Source organism: Nicotiana sylvestris, chromosome 5 (genome assembly GCF_000393655.2).
Source record: "Nicotiana sylvestris chromosome 5, ASM39365v2, whole genome shotgun sequence".
Lineage (NCBI taxonomy): Eukaryota > Viridiplantae > Streptophyta > Magnoliopsida > Solanales > Solanaceae > Nicotiana > Nicotiana sylvestris.
Genome location: NC_091061.1, coordinates 13980210 through 13992601, shown reverse-complemented (window position 1 = coordinate 13992601; position 12392 = coordinate 13980210). Strand labels below are relative to the sequence as shown.

At 33.7% G+C, this 12392-nt stretch overlaps 2 protein-coding genes across 2 annotated transcripts; one reads left to right on the top strand and one right to left on the bottom strand.

The window, feature by feature from the left end:
• Nucleotides 1-5608: 5608 nt before the first annotated feature.
• Nucleotides 5609-6229, top strand: LOC104233219 (chaperone protein dnaJ 20, chloroplastic-like). Its single transcript, XM_009786581.2, has 2 exons — nucleotides 5609-6101; nucleotides 6222-6229. Exons 1-2 carry the CDS (start codon nucleotides 5609-5611, stop codon nucleotides 6227-6229), a joined length of 501 nt encoding a protein of 166 aa, XP_009784883.2.
• Nucleotides 6230-9802: 3573 nt separating this feature from the next.
• On the bottom strand, nucleotides 9803-11112 carry LOC104233218 (uncharacterized). Its single transcript, XM_009786580.2, has one exon. It carries the CDS (start codon nucleotides 10999-11001, stop codon nucleotides 9883-9885), a length of 1119 nt encoding a protein of 372 aa, XP_009784882.1. The 5' UTR covers nucleotides 11002-11112; the 3' UTR covers nucleotides 9803-9882.
• Between the last annotated feature and the right edge of the window lie 1280 nt (nucleotides 11113-12392).

Sequence of the window (12392 nt, the reverse complement as noted above, 5' to 3'; positions counted from 1 at the left end):
AGCATGGTGAAGCAATGTGGCTTGATGTAAAATATAGAGTATGGATAAATTATTCTAGAATATTTCTTCTAGCAGAGATAGGTGTATAGGGTAAAATATATTTATATTTAATGATCGTATGAGAAAGTGACATGTGGAGCCAAGGACAGAAGACAGTCAGACCCGAAGATAATGATCTCGCTTGTCATCGGAGAGAATGATGTTCATAAAGGCAAAATAAATGCTTGCTATCCGGTAGCATTCAATGAAGAATATTCTATAGTATTAAATGCATGATCAGTTACAAAGAATATAGCATTCACTGCCCACCGTTACACATTCTTCAGTGGCCCTTATAATTATCATTTAAGAGGGGTTTGATCCTAGGACCTTGTTTTATAGGTGTAACTATAAATAGTGAGCTCTACCATCTTTGTAAGGACACGAATTTTCTAACAAGCATACGCTATATTCTATCAAAAGCTCAATAATATTTTACCTTTCTGCTTATCTATATTGTCCTTACTGCCTCCGGAAGTTCTGCGCCCGAGACTAAGACATCTGCCGTTTTATTTTAATTTCAAGGCTAAGTCTTACTTTTTTTGTCTAACACATCTATTATCTTTGGATCAAATTGATTCACTTGTCTATAAAGCTCGTATAAATTCAAGTAAAAATAGCACGGTCTAGCCAGTTTTCGGACTGGTCATTCAAAAATAGTCGGGGTTTACCAAGTCAATGAAAAATAACCACTATTTTGCTGCAACAGAGACCAGTCCAGCATAATATACTGGAGTTCGGTGCACCTGTGTATGAACTTCCAGCATGTTATGCTGGATCGGTATACTTTGTTGGCTCCAGTATAATATACTGCAGAGTGGAGCACCGGTGCTCTTATGCTGGACCGGTATATTATACTGAAACTCCAGTATATTAGACTGGGGTTCCAACATAATATACTAGAACTCTAGTATATTATGCTAGAGTATTTTTCCGGATTTTGAACAGTGTTTTCGTTCAGATTTATCTTTAAATGAAAAGTGGCTAAATTTCGATTATTTTTGAAATTAGGCTATTTTTGAACGACCGCTTGTAAATTTGGTTATTTTTGAATTTTTTCCTAAATTCAACTGTACCGTTTTACGGGTAAACAATAAGGAAATTGGTGAAACTTATAGTGTTAATTCCTAGGTGACAAACAAATTCAGTGTTATCCAAGTTAATGAGGAATCGTCATTCTATTATAACGAGTATCACTGCAGGTTAATCTCATAAAGTTGCACCAACGTATTGTAATTTTAATTACATTTATTCTACTCTTTTAATTTGATGAAATTATGATTATCTCTCCTCGGGGGATTTATGTGAATTTTCCCATCCTCATCTCATTAAGATTTTTTTGTTTTTGTTTACTTTAGAAGTATGTCATGGATAATTCTTTTAAAGATCAAAATCTTGGTATAGAAAAGATCAATATTCTTAGAGGGGAAAATAAATATTAAAATGTTAAGTACATCATAGATTTTACCATTTTTGTCCATATTTCGAAATAAAAGTATCTACTAATGCTATGTTAATTAAGTTCATTTGCAGCGTAAAAAAATTATTATGAGATAAAAATCACCATCCTTATTCTCAAAGGTTAGTTGTTCTATTGCAACTGAATTATTTATTTTATTATTTATAAAATTCTATTTATAGTTAACGAGAACCACCTTCATTATGTGCTTCATGTGTTAAGTTGTCGCATGTTGGTTAAAAAAATATAGATAAAATAAAAATAAAAAGAGAAGAGGATTCTAGTCTAGTTTACATACATTAGTCTAGAATACTTTTGTAATTCCCAGCGGGGGAATTACGCTCCTTGTCACTTGGCCCAATAGTTTATCAAAAAAATGGCCTACGTTTGAAGTCCTTACCTGATATGTCTCAGGTTGTACATAATCTGAAAATTATTTTTCACCAGTTAGCCTACCCTATTTTTTTCTTTTCTTCGTTCTTCTTCTTCCTCTTTCACTACTTTGCACCCCAAAGTTTCTCTACCATTATATATATTCTTCAATTCTCCTTCCAAATTCAAAGTTGATAATCACTATTAAGATGAGAAGAAAAATTACCACTAAAGAGAATTATTATTTTTGGAGTCACCATTAAAGGTCATTCGAAGCTTCAATTTCAGAAATTGAATTTTTCGATTTTGTTAGTTGTTTGGATTGGGTGTTGGCCTAATTGATTGGGATCGTCAAGGGGAGTTCAAAACTCAAATTTGAAGTGATTTGGAGCAGATTTGAGGTAGATTTGAGTTGAGTTTCAGAAGATGCCCAAAGAAGAAGAAGAACTAGTGAAATTCCATTAATAGGATTCATTTGTATAATAGTGTATAATATTGTATAAATACCTCTTATACATTATTTTATACAAGGCTGATATATTATTTACAGGTGTTTGGTGGATTTCTCACGTTTCTTCTTCTTCTTCTCCTCCTCCTCCTCCTCCTCATTCAACTGCTACACCTATATACATGGTGTATCACTTACGATTTTCACTTGCAATGACTTCAAACTTTGTATACAGTCTACTTAGACTAATTTTAATAAGTTCAAACAATACACATTCCAAATTTCTCATAAAATCATATTCAAAAACTAACAAGATTAGTATTAAAGAAGATGAAATTTTAGATTTCTCGCGTCTGTTTGTGAATTTTCGTAGTTGTGATAGGTATGTACAAACTTGAGGAAAAAGGAGAATGAAAATATTTCACGTTTGAAGATATAGAGAATAAAAAAAATTGGAAAAAAAATCAGATCTAAGCTTATTGATATTTGGCTACACATTTACAAATTTATAAATGGACTAAAATAATGCAAGATCAACTTATGGAGTGCATTATTATGTAATTTTGTCTTCCCAGTATCATACGATAAATAGGAAGTACTAGCTTTTGTATGTTCCGAGAAGATGTTTTCTAAATATTACAAACGAGAAATGCTGGACTTCTTTACTAAAATGATTGGGTTGTATATGATGAAAAGTCTGCTTATTTAAAAGGTGACCTCGTGCAAAAAGTATCATTTGTTCACGCAAGATTCTGGAAAGGATCGTATCCCAAGGGATATGATGTAATAAATTATTCTAGAGGTGTTAAATGGGCGGGTTAGATCGATTTTGGGCTGATCAAAATAGGTTGAGTTAATAAATTTGACCCGCCCAAAAATTACTTGGGCTGAGATAGATTGGGTTCAGATAGGCTTAAATTTCAGTCATAGCTCAACCCACCCGACTCTTACCAAGCTTATGAATTGTATAACTACTAAATAAGACTTTTTTTCTTTTGTTATGGTCATTTTGAATAACATATCAAATAAAATAAAAAAATTAATAAACGGGCGGGTCAATAACCAACCCAACCTTGGGCGGGTTGGGAGGGTCATTTGAGCTTGGGCCAAATTTGACAGTCCTAGACTATCCTAAGGCAAGCATTAGTGGTTACTTCCACGGCTCGAATCAATGACCTATAAATCACACAGAGATAACTTTACAGTTGCTCTAAGGCCTCCTGAAAAATCTGAGTATTTTGACTATTTATTTTGTTAAAGTGAATGCGGTATAAATTGACATAGTTGATACATGTTTTTGCGTGATTTTGTTAGTTAAAATTAATAGGTTGAGTTAAGCCTAGGTCGACTTTATATTCTCCAAATCCATCATCTTTTCTAGAAAGGAGGGAGTACTTTTCTTCTTTTCTAGAAAGTCAATACTCAATATATTAAATCTGCCTCTTTACCATGGAAGTTTCCTAGTATTAATTTAGCAGATGATTATTCAATTGAGTGGAATATTGATAAACAAAGCCGGCACAAAAAGAAAAAGGGTAAAAGAAGAGAGAAGGAGAAGAAATGGAAATTAATCTTTTTTTCCTTGTTTTTAGAGAAAAGGAATAAGAAATGAAAATTGTATAATTAATCTCGATTTTCAATCCCCACACGTTTCTTAATTTTTCTCATGGATCCATTGAATAAAACTAGTAAAACGGACAGTTTGTTAATACATATTGAATCTTTAGCCGCCTAATCTTCGCCAGAAATTGTGGATATGCAATTTTATTTTCTAATGCCCACATGTTTCATAGTTGATCTTTATTTGGCAACATCTTTTGGATTTATCAAAACCTTTTTTGAATATTCTTAAGATCAAGATTCAGGTCACAGGCTGGCCAATTGCCTCCTTCTATTTGGTGTTTAATTATCACTTATCAAAAACACAAATTATTTTTTCCATTTTATTTTATTTGACACTATTTGAATGGATATCGAATTCAAGATGTTAATTATTTCGATTTTTGCATTATTTATATGTATAAATAACAGTTGAAGAGAATATTTAAATGAGTTATTGATAGAGAAAACATAACACTAAATTTTTTAGTAAGTTTAAATTCTTAGATAATTAAATAACATGATCCACTCTATTATTAGTAGAATTCGTATCAAGCATGTTGAAACAACGTACCTTAAAATAGAAAGAATGTGTAGGTTAGAGATAGAGGAAGAGGTTCAAAATCCATACGAATAAGAAAACGTTAGGTGATATCTTCCCATTTGTTTAAATTTTAGTGAACACACAAAATTAGTCAATATTAGATACTCAAATTGGAATTATAATCGAAGTATGCGTAAGTAATTGATCCGGACTCTATCACCATAAAATAAAAACAATTGAGATGGAGGGGTAAATATATATAGAGTGTGAGCACTTATGTCCAAACAAACAAATAAATAAATCTTACCCTTTTTTTATTATAGAAAACGTGAAATGAATACATAGATGAAAATTTGGATTACCTCTGATCTTTTCGTTCCTCGTCTTTAAGAAAACCAAACCAGAGAAAAGACAACCTTAAAGAACTATTCTTTTTCTTTCACCTCCTTCTTTGAAAAATTATAGTATAGACTATAGCATATATAGCTAAGTTCTTTGAACACACAAGACAGCAACAGTGCTGCCATGCAAATGAAGATATATATATATATATATATATATATAGACACACACAACTCATACAAGTCGGTCACCTTAATAAACATTAATTTAAAGATTATAAACATTAATTTAAAGGTTATAATGGTAGATCAAGAAAAACAAAAACATAAAAAAGACGTTAACTTCAAGCCAAATTATTATTCAACGTTGTCCATCAAAGTAGACCGCCCTTACCAAACATTAAAACCACTAATTATTATTCTTTAAAACCTATGTACGCGTCCGTTGAATCTGCTAATTGAACAAATCTTATCTATACCAATTAATCATATACTTAAAACATCTTCTATATATACTTCACACACCTACAAAAACTCACACACCACTCTTTCATATGATTACAAACCCTCCTTGATAAAATCTTGACTAGGTCTACTCAGTAGAATTAGTTTGTAGTCTTTATTGACCTGAAATACGAACTTTATCAATCATCTCGATCTGACCTCTGAAACTTTGTTCTCATACTCTTGTAGTCTTTGTTGATCTGAAACACAAATCAATCAACTCGATCTGAGCTCTGAAACTTTGTTAAAACCTGTAATACTCCTCGTTTGTCGTTCCAGGCGTACTACTTTCCAAACTACCAATGGAGATATCATTGAAGATGAATAACTATAAGGTGGGGATTTTTCCTATATTTATTCATGAGAAAGGTGGAAAGAACAAACACATGAAGGGTAGTAATCAACTGAAAATTAGGGCAAATATGCAGACGAAGAAATCCAATAGTAATTTCTATGAAGTGCTTTCTCTCCGTTCAACAAATGTAGGGTTTGAAGAGATAAAGAAAGCTTATAGATGCATGGCTCGTCAATACCATCCTGATAATTGCCATACTTCAAATAAAGAAGAATCCACGAGACGATTTATTGAGCTGAGAAAAGCATATGAAACTCTTTCTGATCCAATTTCACGTCAAATTTATGATTATGAGATGAGTTTAATGGATTCTTTTGAGAGTGAAGTGATTTGGAGACAATCTAAGGAAAATAGGGAGACAGTTTTCACTAAGGAGGTGTGGGAAAGACAGCTTGATGGGTTGAGAAGACGATCTTGTAATAGAATGGAGAAAAAGAAAAGTATGTTCAGCTCGAAATTAAACTAATTAATTAGTTGTTAATTTGTAATACTATCTTCGTTTAATTTATGCTTATGATCAAGATATGATTTTAGCTCATTAAATTTTTTTTTATTGCAAGGTCACTAGCTTGCACTACACGTTATATTGTAAGGCCGCAACTTATGCATTGACACGATGGACTCTAAAATACATAAACTTTTAATTATATGTACTAATCGTGAAAAGATATTTATCCCGTCACGTTACGTAGAAAGTAATTGCAGGTATTCTATTAAATCATAGTTAATTGGTAGCTTAGAATAAATGGTAAGTAACTTGCTATAACAAGTTGATTTACTATAAGTGTATTTAACTTAAATATAATCCTAAACAATTTATATTTACATAATCAAGTCATGTATAAGATAATTGCAGATAAATTTTTATGATAATCGTTAATTCCTGTAACATGTTGAAAATACATCGATAGCTGAAATTTTTTATACAATGTCTGTGTGCGTGTGTGTATATATATAATGTTCTTCTTTTCAAGCTACATACGGGTAGGAGGACTTGATTGGTTCCAAATTGTGAATTTCATGTTGAATTAACCCTGCTATCCTCTACTTTTTATTTACAATAAATATTATGTTTTGTAAGAAACATGGTAAGTTTTTTTTTTTCTTTCTCCCCACCCCAGAATCATGTTAGTACTAAGTCTTTATTGTCTAATAATTGGACAGCAGATTGCATGTGCTCTTCTTATTTCACATCTTGACGTTCAACTTAGTAAACCAATTTGATTAGTGTGATTAAAGCCTCTCTCTAGTTAAGTTTCTTGCCATTATAAATGAACCAAAATTAAGTTCACAAGTCAAACAAGGGGACACTAATTATTGATTTCGGATAAAATACAAAATCGACCAGTCAGCCGAATCTAATTCCATTCGCTAGCCAAAAATATGTATATAACATGTATATAATAGTATAATACACACACACACACATATATATATATATATATACACACACATTTGTCGGCTATTTTTTTTTTCTGGAGGGGCTAAAATTATACATTTCTCACTGATTTATGCATCAGCAAAAAAATTACCATATTTAAGTCCAGCCCATTGAATCATGATTGGAATTTTGCATAGTAATATGTCAAACCAGTTGATGGTTAAATTGTTTCCTAGTGAATAAAATAACGAAAAGAAAGAAAAATGGTTTTGATAATGATCCATAAGGTGATTGATATCATCTCCAATAATTACTTTATAAAGAAGGACCTTTTGTAAACAGGTAATTATCATATATTACTACTAAGCTAAGATGTGTTTTGATTTGAGGCACACTCTGTTCAAAGCAAAGATCATAACAAAGAAAGGAAATCATGAAAAAGAAGAAGATTCCAAAGGTTTATTGGCTAAGGAGATTGAGATATGGGAGAAGCAACAAAAGGAGATGATAAATGAAGGAACTGATCATGATAATTTGCAGCCCTTGGATTCATCATCTGCCAAGAACCAATAATTCTTCTATTAAATTCCTTTTGGTAATTCTCTTTGTTGATAGTATTTGATGCAAAATTAAGAAGCCTATTTGTGGATCTTAATTGTACCCTAATTCCTCTCTATTGTTGCCTTATTACCATGAGAGTGCTACCTATTTAATTTAGAGCTGTAAGAAAAGTTAATTACATGCAGTATGCTTCTATATATGCTATTATCATACACGGATTCAAGATTTGAACTTAATATATTCAATCTTTGAGGCTGCCTGCATTACGCCACCTTGGGGTGCGGCCGCGGATGCTTTGTACACCAAGCTACCCTTTTTCTTTTTATAGTTTCATAGCCGAATTATTGATTGAGCGCGTAGCGACAAGTAAGACTATTAATCTTGTTCTCTCTCTATTCTAGGTCCACTGGTCACCAAAAATACTTTTAAAGTCACAATGTTGTAAAGAAGAATGGCCTCTTTACAATTAGTAGTACTACTTGCTTGGCAAAGATGTGTTTTGGTTTGAAATATGATCTCAAGAAGGCAAAGATCATAACAATGAAGGAGGAGGAGATTTCAAAGTTTCGTTGACTAAGGAGATTGAGAGATAGAATATTGTTTGATGCAAAACTAAAGAAGCCTATATATGAATATAAATTGTGTTTTATTTTCCTCTCTTTTGCTGGCTTACAACTATGAGATTGCTCTGTACTTTTCCTATCGCGCGAGAGCTTTAACAAAAGTTACATGCAATATGCTAATAGTGCTAAGTGCTAACAATCTAGAGGAGGGATATTGCTTTTCTGAATAAATTCATTCCAGAAAAATGTGAGTAAGCTACATAACAAGATCGAAACCAATTAGTTAGTACATAGGATAAACTATTGTCAGCTGATAAAATGAAAGGATCACCAGCCAAAGAAGACACATTATTTAAGAGGACTGGAGTTCATAACGTTGTATCAAGCAGGATTCAGCTAGATCGGTGCATAACACCAGGTACAAATCCAACCAAACAGCAATATATCTTTTCCTACAAATTAGCCAAACTGCAAGAAGTCGTTTCCAGATGATCCTAGAAGACTATGGTCTGAACCCCCCCCCCCTTATAGAATTACTCTAAACAACATGTAGAGAGTCTTTGCTTCAATGCAACTTGCAGATCACAACAACATTCCATCCTCAATCTAATTTGCCAAATCATAGCATAACATGTTCATTTAGTTTCAATTCTGGAATAGAATATGAATGTCCCCATTGTGTCAAAAGGTCTAAATAGTAAAAAGCTAATGACTACTGACTAGCATCCAATGCATGCCAATACATAGCCTTTCTGCAAACAGAGTTTTGGCAATAGAAATATCAGATTGGACATAAAGAACAGTGCTTGATCTATCAAAGGAGTTGATTGAAAGAAGGAAACAGGGTGTCTGAAGTCTTGAAGCAGGTTCAGCAGAAAAACTGTGAACTTCTATAAGCCAAGCATGTCTGTATAGTCGTAGCTCAGCTGAATAGATTAATTAAACTTAATCTCATAGAGCATCTTGGTGTTAATTCCTCATGAACCACTTTAAATCAGTACAACCTCTTCTTTGAGTGTCCAACTTTTATCACTTGACAAGTTCCCAAGGACACTCATGACTTTAAAAGTAAAACACAAAAATTTTGGTACGAGGATATCACCGACCTTTGGCTCACCGACTATACCAAATAAAAGCAAGGGCAAACTAGTACTTTAGGCACTTTCTAAGAGCAGAAATGTTTACTTCGCTAAAAACTGACATTAAATGGGTCCATAGCTTTTGGAGGTGACAGATGCACTATGCCGGTATTAGCAGAGAACAACCTAACATTCAGTTTTAGATATTACAGAAGCATAACACTCTGGTTCAGATGGTCCTCCATCTACAAGGAATATCAAGAGTGTGATGTCTAAATTATAATATACTGCTTCTGCACATTACGAATTCTAGTGATGAATCTTGATAACATTCTAGATTAATCGGGATGATCTAGCTATTGCTAGAAACCATGAGCAGAAACCAGCTTTGCGAACATATCAAATCTTGTAGCTTAGTAAAAAAATATGACTGAGAATGACTTCATCATTTCTTCATTTTTGGACAGAATACAGGTAGTTAACTCTTTCTAACACCAGGACAAATGTTTATTAATTCTAAGACAACAAAGAATGCATCATAACATACAATCACAAAATTAGAAAGAGGAAATGAGATCACTTAAAACGTAATCCGAATTCTCATTTTCAATTACATCTACAAAGAACAATCAATACCTCATGTTCGAGTACAAGTTGAGTCAAAATCATCAGGAGCAACTCTAGCAATCCAATTGTTAAGCGTCCTCTTAATATCCGAATGATTAACATAAGCCAATTCATACATACTACACAAATTCACCACAAGAGTCTCGTTTAACGCCACAGTCGGAACCCTCTCCAAAGCATTCTCCAAAACCTTAATAGCATCGGATAAATCCCTCGAATACATCAAACACAAAGCCTTATTATTCATTGCCACCATGTCCATTCCATCCCTCTCGATACACACTTCATATTCCCTAACTGCAGACACATAATCTTTCTCCACTATATACGTTAATGCCTTATTCCTACTCACCAAATTCCTCAACCCCACTTCACTTTCACTCCCTAACATCCCCTCCACCGAATTAAACGCCTTTTTCGCTCCCTCCACATCACCATACTGCATTTTTACATACCCTAATTTTGACAACACATTCAGATCATCATTCCCACATAACTCAATCAACATATTCAACAATTCCAAGCACAATTTAAAATCTTTTTGACTCAAATGGTGACTAATTATCGTGTTCAACACCAAAACTTCCCTCCTTTTCCAAGATTCCTTACTGGGATTGGTTAAAGTTTCAACCTTTTTTGATCTAATGTAATCAAGGAGGGTGTAAAGCCGGTCGAGTGACTTCACGCGCTGGCCAAGCGCCTGGGGAAGATAAGCGTGGAGCCAACGGAGAGCAAAAGGGACGAAATTGCCCTTCATGTTGGGGTAATGAGAAGGGTAATTTTGGTAATGGAATTGAGGGGAGTTGAAATCTTCTTGGCCATTTTCGAGGAGGGTTTCAAGCTCTTGATTAGCGTCAACGGGGCGGCGGAGCTTGGTGAGAGCTAAGGCGTTGAAGGTGAGGTAGGTGAGGTGTTCGTGGGGTTTAGTGAGGAGGTTGAGGGAACGCGCGTGGCCGACTTTATCGAGGATTGATTTCCAAGCGCCGCGAGCTGCTAGGTCTTGGAGATCGGAGAGGTCGTGGCAGAGGGTGTTTAGGGAGGTGTATGGGTTGTTTAGTGGATCGTCGATGACGGTGGTGGTGACGGTGGGTTGTGGTGGATTTGGGTCGGGTGAACCGGCGGTGTCCATGGCGGAGAGCAGTTGTATATGGCGGAGGAGACTGCGGAGTATTGGATCGAGGAGCTACCTTGATCTGGATGTTTGAGGTGGTAATGGTGTAGTTTTGAAAGTTCGGGTCGGGCTCTCGAGTGGGTTCGATTTGAGAGGGATCTAGTCAATTTTTTTTCACGAGGGATCTGGTCAATTGAATTTAGGAAATTTCAACTCAATTACTTTTGTAATTTTTACATTTTTATACACTATATGAAACTATATTACTTTCTCTATTCAAGTTAGACTATAATTATATTTTATATACCCAATTATCATTTATGTACATTTTAAAGGGAATTAATGATAATAATTAGTGTCCTAAAATCACTCTAACGTATCTTCCACTCCTCCACGTTTCTCTCTCTACATCCCACCCCCTCCCCCACGTATCTTGCACAAGAGAGCAACAACTCCATCATTAACGACCATTAAAAAGCTTTGAAGCTTTGAAATCGAATTTGGGTTTTCAAAAAATATTATTTGTTTGAATTGGGTGTTGTTGCAAAGAATTGAGAATTCTCTCTACGTCTCTCTATCTCTCAATTCCTAATTTCAGTAATGTAAAGCAAAGGAAAAGAGAGCAGCAATTCCACCATTAACAGCCATTAAAAAGCTTTGAATTCGAATTTGGATTTTCAAAAATTATTATTTGTTTGGATTGGGTGTTGTTGCAAAGAATTGAGAATATAGTTTGGAGTTTATATCTCAATTTTGAGGGTGTTTTGGTGAATATTAGACTCGATTTTGGCTGAATTTCAGATTGAAACTCGAAAAAGAAGAAGAAGAAGACATGATATACATTATATTTACGAAATTGTAGTAAAATTATAGAAAAATTGTAGAAATGTTGTATTATGTATGCGTGTGTGTATATATATAACTATTGTATGAAAGTTGAACAATATTGTATAAAAATTATATTTAAGTTGTATATAATTGAATAGAAATAATGTAAGAAAATTGTAGATAAGTTGTATAATCTATAATCAGTTGTATAAAATTTGTTTTTACTATGTATAAACCAGTTACAAAATATACAAAAGACAAATTGCACAAATTTTGTATAAAATTTGTATTTAAGTTGTATGTTATTGTAGTTGTATTTAATTGGGTAGAAATAATATGTGAAAGTTGTAGATAAGTTGTACATAAGTTGTATAATATTGTGACGACCCGGCCAGTCGTCTCATGAGTTACCGCTCTGTTTCCCCCATTTCTGCATCTTATTGCTTTGTTTATCGGTACTATGTGTGATCGGGTTGGTTGGCTCGGGTTCGGAAAGGTTTTGGTAAGGTTTGAGACACTTAGCCTCTTTTGAGGAAGTTTAAGTTGGAAAAGTCAACCGGATGTTGACTTATGTGTTAGAG